This window comes from Balaenoptera borealis, assembly GCF_965194805.1.
Source record: "Balaenoptera borealis genome assembly, chromosome: 18".
Taxonomy (NCBI): Eukaryota; Metazoa; Chordata; class Mammalia; order Artiodactyla; family Balaenopteridae; genus Balaenoptera; species Balaenoptera borealis.
Window position 1 is genome coordinate 5,744,530 of NC_138877.1, and position 23,168 is coordinate 5,767,697.

A 23,168-nucleotide genomic window follows, 5' to 3' on the forward strand; every position below is an offset into this window, starting at 1 on the left:
ATCACAAAAATGCTGTGAAATTGTATGAGGGGGATGGAGGGTGGGGAGGGACAGGGCTAAGATTATTCAAGGAAGGCTACCTGCTTGAGAGACAGCGGTGACCAGGTCAGAAACCTACAAAGGCACAGAGATAAATACCTTTGCTTTTCTTGATTGTCAATTTTGTAGTATCTCAGAAGACAGACTGAAGTTCTCTTTAAAGAATAAGATTGTAGGATACTTTGATATACTTAGCACTACCTTGGGAGCGCATCAGAATGTATTCAAACATGAACATGGGCACATACAATTTTAACACTACTTTTGGAGCAATCTCATTTGGCCGGGCACTGATGTTTCCCTATCTGCCAACAATACACACACCCCGCATGTAATGAATGCACCTGGGCGGAAGCCCTAGAGAGAGTTTTGGAGTCTAAAATTCTTGAGATCAAAATCCCACTTACTCAGTGTTTGACTTGGCAAATCTCTCTCTGCCTCATTTTCTTAACCTGATTAGAGCATATATGAATACGTTTATGTGAATATTGTTTGTCTCTCTTAATTAGAATGTAAACACTATGAAAGCAGAGACTGTCTTGATCACTGCTGTATCCCCAGCACTCAGCACACTCTCTTGTACGTAGTAGGTGCTAAATGTATACCTGATAGACTTGAGTGGATGAAACAGTGAAGAGCAACACATCACTCCAGAAACTCTAGACTTTGACAGTGAACTATGACCTGACAATCTGTGTAGCTCAGCAATCTGGTAAGATTATCACTTTCAAAGACTTAATTATCACATTCCTTTTGAAAGAGAATAATAACTGGCATATCTAAAAATAATTAATCTACCTGACCCTTGGAAATCCTTTTATTACAGTCCCTTTGGGCTTCCCTGGTGGCGCAGTGGTTAAGAATCCGCCTGCCAATGCAGGGGACACGGGTTCGAGCCCTGGTCCGGGAAGATCCCACGTGCCGCAGAGCAACTAAGCCCGTGCGCCACAACTACTGAGCCTGTGCTCTAGAGCCCGCGAGCCACAACTACTGAGCCTGTGAGCCACAACTACTGAAGCCCGTGAGCCACAACTACTGAAGCCCACGCGCCTAGAGCCCGTGCTCCCCAACAAGAGAAGCCACCGCAATGAGAAGCCCGTGCAGCTCAATGAAGAGTAGGCCCCGCTCGCCGCAACTAGAGAAAGCCCGCGCGCAGCAATGAAGACCCAACACAGCCAAAAATAAATAAATAAAATTTTTTTTAAAAAATAAAATGAAAAAAATACAGTCCCTTTAACATCAATGGTTCCTAAAATATGAATTGTGCAAGAAAAACAAACATCCATTTGAGGAAATGGATTCTTCATGATTCTTTCTTCAGTGTGATGTCTTTAATACTGTAGATTTTAATCCCACTTGATTTCAGCCATTTTTATACTGTTCCTCAGCGTGCAGTACAGAATCTGCTTCTAAAGCATCTTTTCGATCTGATTCATCGCTCCTTAAAGAAAGGTATATGAAACGTACCACCCTTAAATGGAAGATTGCTGGGGGGGATCTCCCACATGCATAAAAAGGGCTGATAAGACGTAAAACAGAAGGAAAGATTTCAGAAGTCTTTAATAACATCATCAATAGGCCCACGTGGTGAAAAATAACTTTTTTTCTGTGATGGCTCATACTTAAGATCGCAAGATGTAAGTCATAAGGAGCTAATGAAACGAATTCGCCCCACAGTGTGGAAAACTGACCAATCACAAAACACCAAGATTTAAACGCACCCACGTTTTGCTCAACTCGGGACTTTTCCACAGGTATTAGCACTTTTCCCTTAAAGTCGATTTAAAAGCCCCAGTAAAACACAGACAGCAACCCTTGCCGTCAGTTCCTGCACAGAAACACTTCAAGCCACACACTGATGCGTCTGGGGCGTTCAAGTAAACAAATGACAGGAATGCTTAAGCTATTTTCAAGATCAACGTGGATTCCCAAAGACAAGACTGCCACCTGGACACGCGGCTGGAAACGGGAGAGCTTGTTCCTCTCAGGAGAAAAGGGGGAAAATTTCGACAGCACTTATTTAAAGTTTCCACCTTCACACACACCCCCTTCCCCTCGGCGCCGGCGGGGACTCGGCCTCGCCAGAGGCGCGGGGAGGAAACCTGAGCCGACTTCCGTGCCCTCGCGGCCGGTAAGGGGATCCTGCCTTCCCGCCGCAGCCCCTCGCCCGCCGGGGACGCTCCCGGCCCGGCCGGCCGGGCCCGAACCCGCGCGCCGCCGGACGGAAACGCGGGCGCCGCTCGCGTGCTTCCACCTCCGGCCCCGGCCGGGCCCGCGCCCCGGCTCGCGCGCCCACAGCCCGGCGCCTCTCCGCTCCGCCCCGGCGCCGCGGGGACCCGCGGCCGAGCCCAGGCACCGACGACCCGCGCCGCCCCCGCCGGCCACCCTCGCGCGCCCGCCTCGCGGGGCCGCTCCGCGCTCGCTTGCGCCCCGCCGTCCAACCGCCCCCGCCCGGCCCGCGCCGCCCCCTCCCGGCCACGGCCCCGCGCTAGGCCCCGCGGGCGGCGAGGGCGGGGACGAGGGCCACCCGCCGCCCTCCCGCCGCACCTACCATGGTACAGATGGAGGCGAATTTGGAGACTGTCATTAGGATTTCCATCCGCCCAGCGCCATCTTCCACCCAATCACAGCGGCGGCGGCGGCGGCGGCGGGCGGGGGAGGAGGGCAGCCGGGCCGCCCGCTCGCACCGCAGCCAGCGGGCGGACCCCGAGCTGCTGCGGACCCACGCACCGAGCCTGCTCAGCCGCCGCTGCCGTCGTCGCCGCCGGCGCTCCGGCACTCCCTGCCGCGGGCCCCAGCCCCCGCCTGCCGGCTGCCCGCCCGCCCCCGGCTCCTCCCCGGCGCAGGGCGCAGCCGCTGCCTCGGGGCCCGCGCCTGCCCGCGAAGCCGCCCGCCGCACACCCCGCCCAGTGCGCTGGGGAGCGGGCTCCGCCGAGGCCCTAATGCCCGGCCTGCTGGCAGCTGCGCGGCCCGGCGGCGCGCCCCGCCCACTCCCGCGCGGCCCCGCCCACTCCCCGCGCCGGCCCCGCCCACTCCCCGCGGTTGCCTCCCGGGCTCCGGAGCGCGCGACTCGGGGAACTCCCGCGCCGGCTCCACCCCGCGCTCGGCCGGGGCGGGGCTCGGGCGGGCCACCGCCTCCCGCCCGCGGCCCTCGCGGTCCTAGAGCCCGCTCTCCGCGAGAGGGGCAAGAAGGGTGCTGGGGGCGACCAGCGTCAATCCTGGAAGGGGCTGACCAGCAGCCTCTACCAAGGGCGAGGGAATAGCTAGCCCAGACAGAAAACTGAGGGGGTGATCTCGATAATTCTGGGTGCGGTGGGAGGAACCCTGCTTCTGAACGGTTAAAATAGCCCGGGTCATCCAACGTCCCAAGCACCTAAAATGTAAGGTGGTTTGTTTCTTTTTACGTACATTGGGTGAATAACCTGAGTCAGAACACCGTAATTTAGCGAAAGACAAATTAATTAATTAAAAGTGAAAGAGGCAAAGAAGAAACTATATTTGGCTCCTTGAATTAAGAAAGGTAAATTATGGGGAAGGGGGCGAAGCTGATTTCCGCCCGCTTGTTGGCCATAAATTTAGAATTTGATTATAAATATAGTATCTAAATATACTTGTTCTGAAAGTTGAGTTGCAAAATAGGGAAGGCTCTCAACCCAGCAGTGATGATGTTATTCCCAGGGACAAGGAGTCCCGCAAGTAAGAAAAATGTCGTGTGAGAAATGCTAAAGCAGTATTAGCCAGGGGGGATAGTTCCTACTTTCCGCTTTGATAAAATGCATCATTGCACCCTGTTCTTCGTGCCAGACAGCTCAGCTTCGTTTCTTCCTACTTGAGAAAGAAGTTCAAGTTAGTAGAATAACTTTATAAATTATTGTATTAGAAAGCTTGTGATTTTTCATGATTGAAGAACTGATGGGATGCTTCTTTAGGTTCCCCCATTTCAGTGGGGCAGAAATGATAAATGACAGACGGATCTCTAAAATCAGATATGCCTTAACTCTTCAGTTCAAAACATTTAAAACACAAAACATTCAAACAAAATTTAGGTGAAAAATAGATTTCTGGTACATGCATGCTGTTTCCATAGTGATTCCCATTATAAGCTTGCTTGGGGGAAACAAAATTGCCAACAGAATATAGCCAAGTCCCATAGTAGCTGGCCTGCTGCTCCAGGCACCTGCCTCCCTGGAAGCCGAGACTTCCCTCTCTGCCCTGATACCCGAGCCAGTGCTAGAATGTGCCAGAACCACACATTCAGGTAGCTGGGGTGCTCACCTACCCATTCCCCTGCCTAGACTTGGAAGTATCACCCACCTGAGTTGTTTCTTGCTATGTTCCATCCTGCTTAGACCTCCAGGGCATGACTGGGCCTCCTACCAGTGTTGCCATGCCCATGACAGACTGGACCCTGTCTGTCTCATCTATTTGGATGAAAGTCTAGTTGTCATTCTGTCCCGTTGAACAGGCCTAATGTGCCAGAATTTGAGCCCCATCTCCATCTCGGCTGCCCACCAAGATCTCTCCTTGTCCATGGGACAGAGGCCACCAGCTTTATACGTAAGTGTATGTAAGAACAAGGGCTTTTCTAAATGGATTTCTGGTAGAATTATCTGAAGTTGTGTTTAGTTGATGTTATAGCCAGCTAAATTCACTGATGAGGGACTTCCCTGGCCGTCCAGTGGTTAAGACTCCACGCTTCCAATGCAGGGGACACAGGTTTGATCCCTGGTCGGGGAACTAAGATCCCCCATGCCGCGTGGCATAGCCAAAAGATTTAACATTTTTAAAAATTTAAAAAATAAGTTCACAGGTGATAACACAGATCCTAATAGCAAACCTCCCAATGCCTCGCCTCCTCAGCGTTAAGGTTGAGTGGAAAGGCACAAACGTAAAGAGAGAATCTTCCACGTGCTAGGTGCTGCACTGGGGTGTTTGTTTGTTTGTTTGTTTTTTACCATAAGTAATGCAGATGAAGATAAGATATAGCTGAAATGTCACACTTGTGCCCCCAGAGCTTGAAAGGGATCATCTGGACTTAGAATACAGTTTTTACCTGCAGCCGTATCAGCTTTACAAAGAGCTTCATTGTACGTAGGGAAAGATGAGTTTGTGTACAACTGACCTCTTTCAGGCCTTCCTGAGTGTATCAGCTACAAATTACACCCTGAAAACTTCAGGGACCAAGCAAGTAAACAAATTAGGGCAAGCTTATTCCATTTGGTTAGCACGATGTTTTTAAATGGTTTTGTTTGAATAATTTTACACAATCCTTTACGGTCCGGTTCCTTGCAAGCCACTTCATCTTTTCTGTTCTCTTCCTGTCTCCAGTTAACCACGTGTCACTTCATATATTTCTGCCACCTCTCTTTTCCCCGAAGCCATTTGGGTTTGCACCAGCTGACATCAATGAGTGAAATGCTGCCCTTGATGGGGCGAGGAAGGATGTGGTGGAGAGCGGTTGGAGAGGCACATAAGGCAGCCACAGCGACAGGGAGTGCTTATCAAGGAATTACGCGTGCACTAAGCATTTTCTCAAATCCCCGTAACAACCCAGTGCAGTAGGTGCTATTATTGTCCCCATTTTCTAGATGAGGAAACGGAGGCACAGAGATAACTTTCCCAAGGTTGCACAACTAATAAATGATGGAACAAGGATTTTAACCCAGCTCCAGAGGCCACACTTGCATCCACCCTGCTAACCCAGCTCAAGTCAAAGTGCCTCATTTTGATTCTAACAGAAGGAGGCTGAGAGGCACTCACTCCTTTGGGACCAGGTTACAGCTACAAAATAAACGCAGATAAGTATTTCTTTGTCTCACTTCCCTCATCTGGAAAATAAGGGAAATGATTATGCCTACCCCAGAGGGGTGTGACAAGGATAAAACATGGAGACACAGTTAGAAAAGTGCCTGGCACTCAGCATAGACTGGAGAGCTTTGAATGGACATTCAGTATCAACATTTGAAAAGTCAGGATGGGCAAGTACAGCCCTCAGGGCTGCCAGTTTACTCTCTGATGTAACAAGCCTCTGCCGTGTGCCAGTCGCCTGATTAGTATTTTAGATGCATTTTCTAATGTAACCTCCCAGGGCCCTTGGAGCTGGATCATTTTGTGCTCATTTTACCACGTTCACCACGGCCCTGCCCAGCCAGCGCAGGGCCAGGGGCCACGCCCAGACACTCTGACTTGAAAACCCAGGGTCTCTCCCCTTCTCTACCCTGCTCGTTGACAGCTGAATGAATTAACCTGCTTGGTGGCGTTAATTAACATCATCCAGCTGTCCAGAGGTGGATGTTAATCAAAACAGTGATGTTCTTTTGTTGGTTTGAATCAACAAATCAGTGACTTACTTTTCAAGGCTGATTTCTAATTCAGATGAGTAAAGTCAAAGCATATGCCCTATGGATATATGACTCTGATTTGCCGGGCAGCATGGCATATAGCTAATGTATCTAAAACGTTGTCGTTATTTAAATCTAGGTTTTCAAAGAGGGCCAAAGGCACAGCCCCTTTACGTTCTATTTAAAACTGAAAAATGAGTTCATTCATTAAAACAGATATCTATTGGTCACCTACTGATGATTAAGGGAAATCTGTGCGCTCAGGGAGCACACAGTCCATTGGGGTAGACAGATGAGTTTTATGGAAAATGAGCTGGGAGAATGGAGAACTAAGTGCAGTCAGCTCTGAGGCGGGTGAGACTAACCCTGCCTGCAGGAGGGACAAGCTGAGGACAGCCTCACAATCCAGAAGAATAGGATGGACAGTGGCGGGGGAGGGGAAGGCAGAGGGAAAGTCAGGTGCACTGACCCATAGGAGCCAGGGGTATGTCTAAGGCTGCGGCACTGAGTGTTCTGTGGAGTTTGTGGAGATGAGTGTGGAATGTTAAGGGGACAATCTGACCCACAGTGACACCAGCAGGGATTACGATCTCTGGAACCTCTACCATCATATCCATCAGTACTAAGTGGTAGAATCAGCCTACCTAAAAACCTGTTCCTTGTTCTTCATAATCTCCATTTGGATTCCCACCCTGGAATTTCTTGAGGCTAAACATGGCAGAGAATCCCAAGGAGACATCAAACTAACAGGTATGTACCTGGGGAGAAAGCCTTGACTTCTGGTGAGCCCAGAGGTAAACTGGAGTATTTTCTTTTGCGCGTAGCTGCTCGCTAAGCAGGGCCTGACTGCACGAGGCCGGGGAGGATGACGGGGAGCATCCCGCCGGCTGTTCAGGAAAAGTGCAAAAGTTGCTGAGCTTAACTTGAGAAGGGGATACCTTTTCAGATGCTCCCATCAGCCACCCCTTTCTTCTGTGAAAAGGGGAGAACAGAGCGAGACAGAGCCATAAAGCGACAACCCTGGATACAAACATGATCCGTTCCAGTCATGTAATTACTCAGCAATGTGCATCTGAGTTGCTTTTTTTAGTCAACACATATCTGTTGAGTACCTCCGACTCGTGGAGTCTTGTGGGAAACAGGGAACAAAGAAGCTCGTTCCTTCAAAAAGCGTGCCATCGGGACTTCCCTGGTGGCGCAGTGGTTAAGAATCCGCCTGCCAATGCAGGGGACACGGGTTCAAGCCCTGGTCCGGGAAGATCCCACAGGCCGTGGAGCAATTAAGCCCGTGAGCCACAATTACTGAGCCTGCGCGCTAGAGCCCGCGAGCCACAACTACTGAGCCCACGTGCCATAACTACTGAAGCCCGTGTGCCTAGAGCCCGTGCTCTGCAACAAGAGAAGCCACCACAATGAGAAGCCCACGCACCACAATGAAGAGTAGCCCCCGCTCGCCACAACTAGAGAAAGCCTGCGTGCAGCAACGAAAACCCAATGCAGCCAAAAAATAAAATAAATTTTAAAAAAAGGAAAAAGTAAAAAAGCATGCCATCTAGTTGAGAGAGAAGACTTGTACACAAATCACTTTAAGTACCAGTTGTGTGATTTATAGTATTATAAGGGTTCAGAGAAGAAAGTGATTGTTTCTTCTTTGGGTCATCCAAAATGCTACCCCTTACTAGAGAGTAGGGTCACCTGATCCAAAGGGAAAAGTTGGAAAATCTCAAAGAGTAACATAATTATGTCTTTTAAGTAACACTTGCCTCTGTCTTATTCCTCAAGCACCGACAAGCTCCATGCCACCTCTGAGCGTTTGTTCTGGCCGTTCCTTCTCCCTGGAACACTCCCCCTCCTTTACAGGGCCACCTCCTCTAGCCCTGATGCCACCAGATCCCCTCCTCTCGTGTAAGCTCAAGAGAACTGGAACCCTGTCTATCTTAGAGCTCTGTCCCCAAAGCCTGAGAAAGAACAGTAAGTGCTCAATAAATAAATGTTAGTGAATGAACGGAAACTGATAAACACCTACACTTTAAGTATGTCCGCCTCCAGAGCAAATAAAAACAGAAGAATCCTGGTACATAGAGCTGATTTATCTTGACTAATCAACACAATGAATGTGAAGTCTCACAAAGCACTCGCAGATACTCTGCTGTTTCTCTGACTGTCTTCGGTCTGGAGTTTCCCATTTTCAGTTCAGCATTTGCTCAGCTCTTGTAAGAAGGTTCATCAGAAAAAAAAAGAAAAGAAGGGAAAGAAAAGAAAATGTACTTTCTGGACTCCAGAAAGCCTCAAGCATCTACAACTTCCCCAATCACAGCTCTGATTTTCTTTATTGTGCCTTTAGGTTTTTTCCTCTGGAGACAGCTTCTTACTTCATCCTGCCCTCTCCTTAACAACCTACTTCTCAGAAATGTCAGGGTGGTTTTTCTATATGATTTACCAGAGTTTAACCATACACTTGGAGTTTGTATTGTAAACGTTTGGCTCTAACTTGTGATTTTACTGCCATTTTTGCATCTTCCGGCCCACCGGGCCTCCTGGGCACTTGACCTTGAGGAACCTGCCTTGAGGGCACCTAGTACGGGGCAGTGTACCCCCTGGGGGTTTCCTGAGACACACAAGCTCTGTCGTCACTTCAGACAAACAGGCATGGCTCCCACTTCTTCTTTTTAAAAATTATTGAAACAGCAGAGCATAGCAATGTTAAACAAAAGCAAAAATTCCAAAATAGATTTAGCATACAGAAACTCCTGTCAGACATAACAAGAAACTGTTCATGGTGATCTCCCAGGATTGTGGAAGTGGGAATGGGTGAACTGGGGAACAAGATGGAAGAGAGAATTTTTACTGCATACTTTTTATGCTTTTTGAGTTTGGAAACATGCAAATGTATAACTATTTCAAAAATTAAGTAAATTGAATTTTTTTAAAACTTAAATAAAAGACAGTTATGTGACAATATTTTTAAATTACTAGGCACAATCCAAACCAAAAAAAAAAATTTTTTTTTAAGTAACTTAGTGCGAGCCCAGTTCAATTCTGGTCTGTCTCTGCCTAAATAGAACACACACTTGAACTCTGACACTTCCTTCCTTAGGACTCTGTTTGGGCTCTTCTGCCTGCATTGGCTCAGACTCTGCAAGTTAAGAAAGATAACAGTCTCTTTACAGAAGGGCAAGCTTTTGTTTGCCTGCTTCAAGAGGGCTAACCATGGGTGCTTCTCCTGCTCTGTCAAAAGGAAGAGGTTGTGGAGGAAATGAGAGGTGGGAAGAAGGGAGGTGAACTCAGAAAATCCTCTCTGTTCCTGGCGCTCCATCCTCAAGGCCCAAACAGAAAAGAGGTGAAGTGATCCCCGTTCCTCACGTGATCACGTAATCAGTGATCACATGACCACCATTACCCAACACCTGTCCACGGCACAGTCCTGTGCTTTTCCCCAGCACAGGAAGAGTGCTCGTCTTCCCAGGCATCTGAACCTTTTCTGGGTGTTTTTGTAGGGCTTTTTTTCCCCTTTCCTTTAGCCTTTCCCAATTCCCTCTGGTCAATTCTACTAAGCGTGGTAGAAATGTTACTTTTTTTTCCTTTTAACAACAGTTACACATAGGAGCAGATATATCTGCTTTCTGACACAAAACTTGAGGATACACAAACGACAGATGATACCAGAATTTCTTTTAATAGGTCTTCCAGGTAACAGGGAAACGCATGCCCATCTTTCCAAGGCGCAAGCCCAGGGCTGCTCCTTTTGACAACCTGGGCACACAGTGTCCCCAGAGGAACTGCTTCCTTGTCTTTGCTGCCTGTAAGCAGCAAGGAGCTTTTTATTTTAAGGATTCCATTGTCAATCATTACTAAGAAATAGGAAATAGACAACGAAAATAATAAGTAAGGGAAAAACAGATTTTATAAAGCTCTACGGTTGTTAGTAGTAGTCGACTTCTGAGATACCAATGGGCTTCAAGTTAAGAGTTAGGGTGTCGCCTTGGCTGAATCCCTCCCCTCCACCCCCAGAGGATGTCCAGTCTGCGATCCTGAACAAGCCCTTTACGCTCTAAGCTCCAGTTTCCTCGTTATACGAAGGGAAGATCCCTACTTCATCAGGTTGTTGGGGAGATTAAATGAGATACTGCACAGAAGGACTCAGAACCACAGCTGGCCCCCGTGATGAGTGAGATAAAAGAGTGCCTGGCGGCTTCCCTGGATTCTTTCCTCTTTTCTCCTCAACAAGATGATTCAGTCAGAACAGTGTATGGTTGCTTGATTCAAAGAGTCATGAATTCACCATAGCCAGATGTGGAAACAACCCAAGAGTCCATCAACGGATGAGTGGATAAACAAACTCTGGCAAATATATATAATGGAATATTATTCAGCCTGAAAAATGAACAAAATTCTGACACATGCTACAATATGGATGAGCCTTGAGGACACTATGCTAAGTGAAATAAGCCAGTAGCAGAAGGACAGATACTGTATAATCCTACTCACATGAAGTATCTAAAATAGTCAGATTCCTAGAGGCAAAAAGTAGAAGAGTGGAAGCCAGGGGCTGGGAGGAGGGGGGACGGAGAGTTGGTGTTTAATGAGTACAGAGTCTCTGTTGAGGCTGTTGAAAAGGATTCCGGTATACACGGTGGTGATGGTTGAACAGGAATGTGAATGTACTTAATGCCATTGAACCGTACACTTAAAAATGGTTAAAATGGTAAATTTTATGTTCTATATATTTTAGCACAATAAAAAACAATCATTAAAAAAACTCACCAAGGACTTATAGATAATGCCAGTGTTCCTTTATACTGACTTCCTTTGCCCTCTGGCCTCACAGATCACTTCCGTTATGTTGACTTGCCTCCAGATTCGCCTCTTCTGCCACCCTTAGGCGCTGTCTTCTCAGCGCTCCCAGGGGTCTGCCTGGGGATTCCTGCTCCATTCTGAAGCATGACCGGGAAGCAGAGGCTACAAACACGCCAGGTATGCCTGTGGCTCAACTTGAAACCAGGCCTCGGTTCCTGCCCCTCTGCCCATCTGCTTCAGTGCTTCTCCTTCACAGACTTCCCTGGTCTCCCTCTTTTCCACCTGTGCTGACCCTTTGGATCGAGGGACTTAGCTTTTGGCTTGCCCGCTTGGCTGGGCACTTAGCCCTGCGAGGTTCAGCTTCCTGTACCTGCTCCCTGACGACTCTGAGTCTGCCAAGCAGCTGAGGTCGTTTTCTGCGTGTCACCAGCAGGAGCCACCAGTCACTGAGGCTGGACACTTGAGCATCACCCATCTCTGCTTTCCCTCCTCTGCCCTTCCATCAGTTCCACCTCAGGAACACCTAGTGTATGTGTTTCCTTTGGGACCCACCCTCCCATCCCGCTTGAGATCAGGGCCCAGCATCCCCTAATGAGCCACCGCACCAGCCTCCATTCTGGTCTCCCTTCTCTAGTCTGGGTCCCTCTGGGCCTCTCTCCCTGGGACAGCCAGAGCTGTTGTCCCCAGATGCAAATCTGGGCCTGGTGCTCTCCTGCCGAGAAGCTCCACAGATCCCCAGGGCTGGAGGACCAAGCTGAAGTTCTCTGCTTGCCAAGACAGGTCCCTCGCATTGGCCCCCACCTGCCACACCAGCTCCCCCACAACCGCGCCCCACTCCTCATCCCAACACACCGAGGTCTCCCTCTCCCCACGGGCTTCTGCCACCTCTGCCTTCGCCCACATTGCTCCTCCCGCCAAGAAGGAGCATGTGGCCTGGTTTGCCCAGAACAGTCTCTGTTTACACCTGTTGTTCAGTGTAATTGTTAATAGCCTTCCTTTCACTCTCCCAAGTGTCCTGGCTTAGGCAACAAGTTGTGTGGTCGCTGCATTTGCCCTAATTCTTCACCTGGCAAAACTCTGCTCATCCTCCACGATCTGCTGGATGTCGGAGGTGCTGCGAAGCCTTGCCCGTCTCCTGCAGGCGGTGCCCACTCAGCCTTCTCCCTGCAACTTCATGGCAGTGTTTATCACGGCGCATCGTTAGGGAATCGTCTGTCTCCCCTGCTAGACTCCTGGAGTCTTATATATCTTCTCATCCCCAGCACTCAGAAGAGTCCCTGACATAAAGTAGGTGATCAATTAAAGTTTGCTGAAGAGGAATGGGAAAGATAAATTCATTTATTAAGTGAGAACTATGTGCCTGGCGCTGTTCCAGATGCTTGGCGAAGCAGATGACCATCCACGTTCTCATGCAGTTCACATTTAAGGGGAGGAAATGGACATAAGTTAGTTTCTGAACAGATCACTGGCCGGGGGGTAGAGGTACAGGATTTGCTTTGACCAAGTGGGCTCACCCCCAGAGCTGGGCTGTCCCCTTGAGGCACAAGGCTGTCTGAGGGATGAAGACCACCTTGGCCAAAGCAAGCATTTGGTCAGAAGGGAAGAAGCAAAATGTGTTGATGAAAGCAGGGTCAGGGAGATGCTAGGATGCTGGCTTTGAAGATGGCAGAAGGGGGCACAAGCCAAGGAAAGGGGGTGGGCCCTCAAAGCTGAAAAAGGCAAGGACATGGACCCCTTCCTGGAGTGTCCAGAAAGGAATACAGCCCCATCCAGATCTTGAGTGTAGCCCAGTGAGACATGTGTCAGACTTCTGATCTTCAGAACTAGAAGATAATAAATTTAAGTTCTGAAAAAAGGAGAAGGGAAGAAGCAAGGAACAGATGCTGGGTAAATGCATCCATTTGGTAGGATTAGGGGAACGATCCACTTCCAGGCCAGAGCTGCCTCTGGTAATGTCTTCTTTCCATCCTGTCAGCGTATCTCTGGGGCAGTATGTTTAACTCGTTTGAATGTAATTCAGAATGTTATCATAAAGCCGTGGATGAGTAGCCCCCCTGGGCACACACCGCGTTAGAACCTGTTCACATTAGTACGGGGTCAGGATCAACCAGCCTTGTCATGGAAACTTTCCTCAACCATTCTTGCTCCCTAACACTTACATTAAGCACCACTGATAGTCCTTTTTAGTCATCATAATATCAAATCTGTACGAAAATATTCCCAGATTGCTCCCATTCAAATATTAAAATAAAAACAAATCAACAGACATGAAAATGGCAATATGGTCTATCCCGTGGACATAGTTCCAACAGAAGAAGGCACTCAGGGCACAGTAATTACCAGGCCAGACCTCTTCAGGATTAGGCCTACCCTGGAAAGCCCTAAATACCTTTCCTCCTGGGTCTACTATTAAATGGCCTGAGAAAGGCTCAATCCTATAGCCAAAGCACATAAAAGAAATTTTCTTCTCACTGTCTTTTTTTTTCCTTCAGAGATGATGGAGCACCAGTTTTGTGGATGAGAATATCAAGTAGGCATTTTGGTGATGCTCATAATGAAGTTAGTTGCAGAAAATGGGAGCTGCATCAGACAATACCGAATAAATTATTTTGTGCTGTCTCCTTTTAATGCCTGGGTTAAAGCAACCCAACCCAACTGCAGTTCTGCAACACTGGGTGAGTGCGCCAATGAGGCAGAACCCTGCTCCATCCAACGATCCATCACCTGTTTGAACCTGAAAAGGTGTCACTCTTAATCTGTCCCTCTTCACTCCATGCCACCACTCTAATTTAAGTAATTTTCCTGCTTCCAATACTGCAGTAGATTTCTTCCTTCTTCTCTTTCTTCTTTTTTATGAAAATTTTCAAACATATAAAAAAGTAGAGGAAATAGTAAAATCAACCCAATTTACCCATCACCCAATTTTTCTACAAAAAATTTACATATGGTAAAATGCATGGATTTTAAGTGTACGATGTTTTGCTAAATGTATATACTTGTTTAACTGCCACCCCTAATCAATATATAGAACTTTCTCATCACCCCAGAAAGTTCCTTTGCCATCCCCCAGTTTGGCAGTTATCAATACATAGCCACGCTTGTTTCATCGGTGCCCCTACCCCTGGACCCTCCAGGATGATTTTGAAGTAAATCCAGACATCAACTAGACATGCAACTAGAGAAAGCCCGTGTGCAACAACAAAGACCCAAAACAGCCAATAAATAAATAAATAATGTAAATAAAATAAATTTAAAAAAAAACAATGATTCTTTAACATCAAATACAGTCTGCATCCACATTTCCCCAATTCTCTATTTTTTAAAAAAATATTTATTTAGGCTGTGTTGGGTCTTAGTTGCGGCATGCGGGATCTAGTTCCCCAACCAGGGATTGAATCCGGGCCCCCTGAATTGGGAGCACGGAGTCTCACCCACTGGACCACTAGGGAAGTCCCTCCCCAATATTCTTTTAATAGATTTACACTTGGTCTCTTCACTTTTGATCTATTCCATTGATTTTGAAAACCACTCCAGATGAACATTTCCAGTCCACCATCATGATTACCTACTGTGTGCTCCTTAGTCTAGCATACCTGGACTCTGTATATCTTTCCAGTTTAAATTCCAATGTTCCTCCTCATCTGGCTTATCCTTCCACAAAAGAAAACTAGCTTTTGTATGAATAAACCTGTTTCCCCACTGCTGAGAATTTGATTATGTGTCTCTTCTCTCCACCCTGCCCACAAATGTTCATTAAATAAATGTTTGCTGGACACCTACTAAGCACCAGGAACGAGCTAGTAGCTACAGAATAAGTAGTGAACAAGATAAATATAGCTCCTGCCCTCAGGGAGATCATGGCATCCTCCCCTCTCTACCTGTTGGAACCCCATTTACTTTAAGGTAAAGTCCAAATGTCACCTCCACTGTGAAGACTGCCCTGATCTCTTCAGGCAGAAGTATTCTTTCACTTTTCTAAAACTCCTGCTTTGCTCACTTGTTCTGCTTCTAGCCTACGTGCCACATAAGGACTTTGAACATAAGACATGTAGACATAGTTACTTCGTCTTTGTAATACTTTCACCATCTAGTGGGAACACAGTGAATGACTGAATGAATATGTTAAGACTAGTTATTTAAAAAACTGCCCATGGACTGCTGAACCTGAAACAACTGGTCAAGGAAACATCTCTGACACAGTTTCAACTCGGCATAGGTGACTGCAGTGCCTTGAGGACACTTGGGGAGAAAGTTCATCTATAAAGCAACTGGCAATTGGCCTGGAGATTAAGAGGATGTACCCTGAAGTCTTGCCATTTTTTAGTTATTTTGTCCCATTATAGTATGTTTCTGAACTTGGCACAGGGAATTAAAAAGCTGATTTTCTACGGTCGGAAATTCTTAAAAATACTTCTCTGTCATGATAAAACTTTGAAAACATGTAAAAGCATGAAGAAAGAAATTAGAATCATCCATAATCCACCATTCAGACAAAAATCACGGTTAACGTTTTGGTGTATTTCCTTCCAGTCTTTTTCGTCTGCAGTTTGAAAAGAGTCTGCTCTGGAGTGCTGGCTCTTACTCTGGTGCTGAGGATGGGCGGGCTTACGGAGGAGAACATTCTGCTTTCCGTATTAAAGCAGTGTGGTCTCTGTCGCCTCCACGTTCTGCCTTTCCTCGCTGATGACTGTTTCTTTTTCCCTACATTGCGTTCTACCTCTTCCCCCACTGAATGCAGAGTTATGGTTTTGTGACCCTACTTTGGGTCTTCACGCAATCTCTGGTCCCCACATCATGTCCCTGATCAGGATCTCAGAGCCCTGTCACTTCAAATCCATTCATCGCACCTCCTTGACTCTGAAACCAAGTTCCTGGGCCAGATCTGGTCTTTATCATACTTTCGCCCCACTTGTAAGCATTTTCGCATGGCATTAAAAAGCCTCTGTAAATTGAAATTGAATGGTTGCATATTATTCTCTTTTATGTTTGGCCATAATTATCCTAACCATCCTCCAATATTGACCTTACGTTAGTTTCAATTTGCCACTATTGTGAATAACATTCCAATGAATATCTTTGTAAATAAATCTTTAACCATATATCAGATGACTTTCTTAGGTCAACTGCATAGAAACAAAAGGACTGACATAAAATATGGCACAAAATATTTGATATATATTGCTAACTTGATTTCTAGAGAGTGTGCAGACTTACACTCCCACAGCAGAGTATCGTGTGTGTCTTGCGGCATTGTTGCCAACCTTGAGCATTATTGTCAAAATAGAGAACAAAAGGGAATTTTGGAATAAAAAGTAGATTTCTCAACCCGATCAAGAGCATCTGAGGTACAGTAGAAACTAACACAATATTGTAAAGCAACTATACTCCAATAAAAATTTTTCTTAAAATTGAAAAAAAAAAAAGCATCTGAAAAATGTACAACTAGCGTCACAGTTAATGGTTTCAGACCAAATCCTTTCCCCCTAAGATCAGGAACAAAGCAAGGCTGTCCACTCCAACCACTTCTATTTAATGGTGCATTATTTTAAAATATTTGCTTATATGAGATATTTAAAAATCACTGTGCATTTTAATTTGCATCTCTTTGTTTTCGAGAGTAACTTTTCTTAAGTTCATTAGCTATTGGTAACTCTTCTTTTGTGAATTATGTATCCGAAGTCTTTGCCCACGCTTCTGTTGGTGTCCTATGGTTTTTTAAGTTATTTGTGTGAGCTCTCTATATTTTTGTCTTAAATATTTATTTTTACAAGTTTGTAGTTTGCTTTTTTGAATGCCACATTTTTGCAATATAGAATTTTTATTTTATTTTTTAATAGTGATCAAAACTATAGAGTTTGTCTCTTTTTAAGTTGTTTTTATGCTTCACCATCTCTTCTTACAATTGCATGGTACTACAGAAACGATACTGCTTCCATATTCAAGAACTGGTTGGGTAGTTCAAAGCCCTATAACCAATTTTCCTATGAAAAGTAGTTCTTATATCCTGAACTGATATTATTTGTGTCACTATAGTGCATCAACATGAAAAAAAAAATGGCTCAGAGAATCTAATTTGCAATATTGGTTCAAAGTTACAATGTGTAGGATTTATATTAAGCTCTGAGTCATGCTTTTATCTATAATTCTCAATTAAAAAGATGGTGAGGTTGATTACTCAAGAAGCCAGAAAGGAGCGTAAAAATTTATGAAAGAATTTCACCAGGAAGGATAGTTTAATTTGGACTGAAAGTTCACCTTACTAATTGTTCAAACTGGAAGTGAAGAGTTTTCTCCTGTTCAAGAATAGCTAAAGGAGAATAAATAAGAACGGTTATTTTCATGTGTCATCAATCAATAGTTTATTGACTATATTGAGTATTGAATTTTCCAAAGGTTGTTAGTCTAAAAGGGGATGATTTTTTAATGTTAGTCTGTTAGTTTATGAAAGTGACACTAATGAATCTTTCATTTGACTTTATTTGTAGCTTAAGTCATGTATAATATCTCCAGGTCATAGCTGATAAATTACTGTATTTTTATCATACTTCATATTCTATTGTCTCATAATGAGTTTGGATGTGAGTCAGTAAGATAAGATGTACCTCAGAGTAACTACTTTCCAGAATTAATATCAGCATGTGATGAATAAGATTTTTATGACATCAATATTCTCAACATAAAACAAAGAGAAAGTCCAGGTGAAGCAATTTAAGAGAATAATTTAGACGAAAGTACAAGAAAGAATCCTGGATTACTGACCTTCAAAAAGAATGCATCTATCAATCACAATTTCAAAATACATCAGTGGAAAGAGGAAAATCGCACTATACAGCACTGCTGAAAGGCGCTCTGAATTTAGAAACACACAATTTGAGCCCCTAGCTACCTTGCCTGCTCTGCTTCCCCTATGCCAATTCAGTCCAGCCTTTCTAGAATTTGCTTTCTGTCCCAGCACAATGCCTGCATGGAGCAAGGACTCAGCACATGGTAACTCTTATGAACACCTTTTCGGTAGGTCCTTGGGGAACAGAATCAATGCTTAAATGCCAGGAGGGTGGGCTGTAGGGTCAGGCTGTGGGATGTGACCTTGAGCATGGTTATTTAACCTCCGGGTGTCAGTGTACTCTCATTTAAAGTGAAAATAAGAATAGCATCCTAGGTTTCTGTCAGGATTAAATGAAACAAGGCATACCAAATACCTGGTATATAGTAAGCATTTTTGGTACACTTGAGCTGTTCATACACAGAGGAGAGAAAAACACAACCAGCTGGATATCCTCTGTCTGTATCGTCCTCTACAAGTGAAACAAAACAAAACGAAACATATATAAACTCATTCTAAGGGCCGCTTAATCAGGTTTAGCTGCATGAAATAAATAAATACCCTTCCCCCCACCACACACATACACACCAGCAGTTTAGGAAAACAGAAGTTAATTTCTCTCACACACTAAATAAGCCAGAAGGTAGGCAGCCCAGCGCTGCTCTAATCGGTACGTGATTATCTGGATCCGGGGCCTTTCATTGTATTGCTCTCCATCCACAGAGAGCTGCCTCATGGCCCCTGGAGGGATCCTTACCATCTGGTCTCCTTTTCCAGGCAGTGAGAAGGAGAAAGGGGGGGAAAGGGCCTGCCCTTACCCTTTAAAAATATTTGTCAGTTGTTGCATCCAACACTTCCATTAACATTCCATTGGTCAGAACTTGGTCTCAGGGTCCCATCAAGTTGTGAGGGAGCCTAGGAAATAGTCTTTACTCTGAGTGGTCATGTATCCAGCCAATAACTGGGGGTCTGAGCACAAACAAAGGAGAGAATGGACACTGGGAGGAAAACAGCCCAGCAGATAACAGACTGGCTCAGAGCAGGAAACAGAATGATAATATTTAAGAGGAATGAGGGCAACCCCCCAACTTTATGTATTTGCTTCCTTATTTGTTAGGGCACAGTTGTCAGTGGTTTGCTTCATTGTGTTTTATGTTTTAATCCTAAGAATTATGAAAAGGATTACAGTCTCAGCCCTCCTGGAAATGCTTACCAGAAGAGTATCCAATCCATTCCGACCTCGGCGCTTAGCGAGGAAAAGCACCTAGGAAGGATTTCGAAGAAAAGCCACCAGATGACTAACCGCTCAGAATAAGACCTAGGACAGACCTTTAAGGAAGGGGCGTGAGCCAGCCAGGGAAAGAAACGGCTAGAGGGTGACTAAATAATGATCTCCTGCTACCCAAAGGACTCTGCCCCAGAGGAGAGGGGAGAGGAGGAGGAGACAGAGGAGGGCCAGCTGTTCATCTCCGCTGAGACTGGAGAGAAGGGAAGAAGCAGCAGTGACTTAGGGTGACCTGTAAGGAGAAATGTGCTGACTGGGCGGGCGGCTGTTAACACACCGCAGGTGGAGATTATACACGTACCTCTTCAAACTCTGAGATATTGGCATATGCTCCTCCCCGAAGGCGGGGTTGGGGGCAGGAGGGGCGGGGCACAGGTTGAGGGGGGGTGAACCACTTGAACATCAACGGTACCCTCTCCCGTGCCTCGGTTTCCCTCATGGAATAACTCTGCTTCGGAGTTCAGAAAAGGGATACTGTGTTGATCTGAAAGATAAGCTCTGGTTTTGCATGTGTATAAAAACCAATAACTACACAATGTCAGTATCTTGCAGATTAGATCCTACAAGGAGAGAGGAATGGATTTTCCATGTTTTAAGATATCATTTTAAGAATTATAGTAGTAATACAATGGCTTTCCAATCAAGATGGTACAGCAAGGTGCATTTCATCCTCTGTGAAAACAGTAAGCAATGCCAAACGAAATGTACACAGAGAAAATTTTTTTAAAAAAAGATAGAACATGGCTCGGAAATAAGACAACTACTCATGAGGACAAGAAAGAGAAAAGAAACGGTAAGAGCCGAGTGGGACCTGGGCTGTGGGTCTCAAAACAAGCAGTGGTGGCTGAGAATCTGGCTCCTATGGTGACGAGGACAGAAAGTCCCACCTGAGGCTAAAGACCAAAGCCATGGTCACTGCTGAAGCCAGGCGCTGGGGTACAAAACCCCCTTCCCCCCTTTCCCTTTCCCTTCTCTAGGTCCCACTCCGCAGGGGGAAGGGGTTTCCCTCCGAGCTCTCCTAAGCTCTGTAAGAGGCGGCCACCCTGTGAGGTGAGGTCACCATGGATCTGCAGGTCTTTCTGCCTCTCTCCCATTCCCTGTTTCTGTTCAAGTTCGCCATTGCTCTTACATCTTCATTCTGTCCTACAACTATAATTAAGTCTTTTGTGCTCTGTATAGAGGTTCAGTGCAAAAACAAGTGATGTGAGTGAACCCACAGAAAAGGAAAAGTATACTGTGTCATGACACCTGCGTCATGACTAAAGACTTTTCTAAATTCTCTGTATAGCTCAAAATCACGTTTTAGTTAGCTTCCTGTTCGGATCATGACTAGCTTGTACAGCATTTGTTATGTTTTCCCCAGTTTCTAGTTTCCTTTTGTGTGTATGTGTGTGTGCATGTTTATATGTAGTTATTGAAATATCTTCACTTTGTCATTAAGTATTTCCAGGTTCCTAAATATTCAATGTGTGTAATGAAATCTATTTTCTTCCTAAAGACATCTTCTTGGAGGGCTTTTACTTCCTGTTTTAATCTGAACTGACAGCTTTCCAGGCCTGTTACACACACGACCCCCTGTGGTTCTTTTCAATGACTTCCTAGGCTGGTTCCTGGGCTTCTGGGATTCACACCTCCCTCTTTCTTGGATTTCTTCTCCCACAAGGAGGGGCACATCCTTGAGTAATTTTTCCAGAAAGGGAATATGTAGAGATAAACTTTGTGAGTGCTTAACATTTTAATTTTATCCTCACATTTGCTTGTTTGATTGGATGTAGTTTTAAGTTTGGGGATCATTGCTCCCCTATGTTTTAGCAAACGATGTCACTTTAGATATTTCTGATTCTAATTTACTCCTTATTTCCTATGAGAGACTTCTTTTCTTTCCTCACTGCAAAATTTAGCGTTTTTCTTTTTAAACTTGGCATTCTGAACCTTAATCAAAATACGTCTGTGTGTGTGTGTGTGTGTGTGTGTGTGTGTGTGTGTATTTAATTCCTTGCCTTTGGTACTAGTCAACTTTTTCCATCTGAACACTTGAGTTTTTTTCAGTTCAGGGAAATTATCTTTAGTTATTTCTTTAAACACTTTCTTTTCATTCACTGTTCTCTCCTTCCAAAACTCCTATTAGATAGATACCGAATCCTCTCTGTTTCTTAACTTTCCCTCATTTTTGCTCCATATTTTGGAATATCTCTCTGTCCATATCTTCTGGATCACTGTTTGATCTTTTACTTCATTCAGACCTTCTACTTTTGAGTTTTCATTTTAGCAATCATGTTTTTAATTTTTGAGAATTTTGAATTTTCTCAGGGCTCTTTTTTCATGGCCATCTGTTCCTATTCTTCTTTTCAATGGATAAATAGTCTATCTTTTGGAGTTTAGATTAGAAAGTTCTTTTTTAAAGTTTTGTTTCTTGTCTCCCACTCTCTGAAAGGATGTGTTCTACTTGTTCAAATTGGTCTTTCACAGCATTATTTGCTTTTAAACGTTTTACGACCTTTGATTGACATGGCTTGGCTTAGGAATGATGGGATACATTGATTTTTACAGGCAACTTACATGCGTTTCCTTTGCAAATAGCTATAGACCCATTTACCTGAAAGGCCTCTCCCCCACGCCACTCCCACCCTCCATCCCCACCAGAACGGGGGTTGGGGGGGTAGGATGACTAAGAAGTCTGTGTAAATGGGTCCGTCCCCTTCACAGGCAGGCTCGGAATTGTGAGCACCAACAGGAATCCCCTCTGATAGTGGAGACCTTCACTTGGGGCTCCATATGGGGTCCCGAGTCTTAGCCCCTGCTCTGCCTCAGTCTGCTGCCCCCATCCCTTCACATGGGATCTCCGCAGACACAGCTTTTACACTGTCGGAGTCAGGACTCCCAGGGCTGCGGCCCCAGCAAGTGGTGCTGCTCCAAATATTTCATGGAAGGGAGGGACTAACTGTCTGAGCCAGTCTACAGATGGCCCTTCAAGTCATCACTCCTTCTCTCCCAACTTGCTGACTCCAAGTCCTGGAATTTCTCCAGGGCTCTGCCAGGAAAAACAGCCACTACTTCCATGGTGGTCTGGAGTTATCATTTTGTTCTGCTATGATCCACTTTCTATCCACTTTCTATCTGCTATAAATCTTCTAAAATGTCTTGTACGAGGATGGTGCTTTCTTCTTCTCAAGGGCCCCATGTCTTTCCACTGTTTTCCTACATCCTTTCCCATTTCCCTGGGATCTACTCGGCTCTGGGCTTACAAGTGGGAAGAAGACAGACACGGTCCCTTTTCTCGTGGGGTTTATGATCTTGAGTAGCTGAACAGACAACTCATGGCATTAGCACAGTGTTACAGGAGGGATTCCCTGACCAGGTGAGAAAAGGCCTGCAAAGGAAAGGGTGTTTAAGCTGAGATCTGAAGGATGATCAGGTTTTCTGTTGGTACAAGAGGAGGGGTGTGGCCAGAACAGAAAGGAAGGAGGAACCGCACTCTAGCCTGGAGGAACAGCATGTGAAAATGTGTAATCCCTGTAGGCGAGGGTGGCCAGCACCTAAGGGATCTATCTACACGTGTCCTTATGTCTCATGGGATAGGATGGGCCCAAACAAGCTGCCTCTGAGAGCTGCCCACCTGTCCTAAGATGGTTCCTTTCCTGTGTTTTGTTTCAAAAAGGACCAATGTCTTTTTTCCCCCAATTTTTAAAACTGTAGCAAAATACACATGACATACAATTTAACATCTTAACCATTTTTAAGTGTACAGGTCAGTGGCATTAAGTACATTCATATTCTTGTGCAACTGTTTCCTCCATCCTTCTCCAGAACTCTTTTCATCTTGCAAAAGTGAAACTCTGTACCCATTAAATAATAACTCCCCTTTTCCTCTCCCCCTAACCCA

The 23,168-nt window shown here is 45.5% G+C and overlaps 1 protein-coding gene and 1 long non-coding RNA gene across 3 annotated transcripts in view; one reads left to right on the forward strand and one right to left on the reverse strand.

Annotated features, from left to right (window-relative positions):
• USP12 (ubiquitin specific peptidase 12) overlaps positions 1-2,919 on the reverse strand; it is a 79,271-nt gene extending 76,352 nt beyond the window's left edge. Inside the window, exon 1 of the mRNA XM_082365110.1 lies at positions 2,591-2,919. Coding sequence (XP_082221236.1) covers positions 2,591-2,638 — 48 coding nt within the window. The 5' untranslated portion in view covers positions 2,639-2,919. The remainder of the gene's footprint in view (positions 1-2,590) is intronic.
• A 275-nt stretch (positions 2,920-3,194) lies between these two features.
• LOC309615476 lies at positions 3,195-16,600 on the forward strand. 2 transcript variants are annotated; one of them, XR_014236862.1, is made up of 3 exons: positions 3,195-11,354; positions 12,189-12,464; positions 13,670-16,600. It is a non-coding gene; the product is annotated as an uncharacterized lncRNA (long non-coding RNA). The 2 variants fall into 2 exon arrangements; XR_014236861.1 differs by having other exon boundaries at positions 12,189-16,600.
• The last annotated feature ends 6,568 nt before the right edge of the window (positions 16,601-23,168 follow it).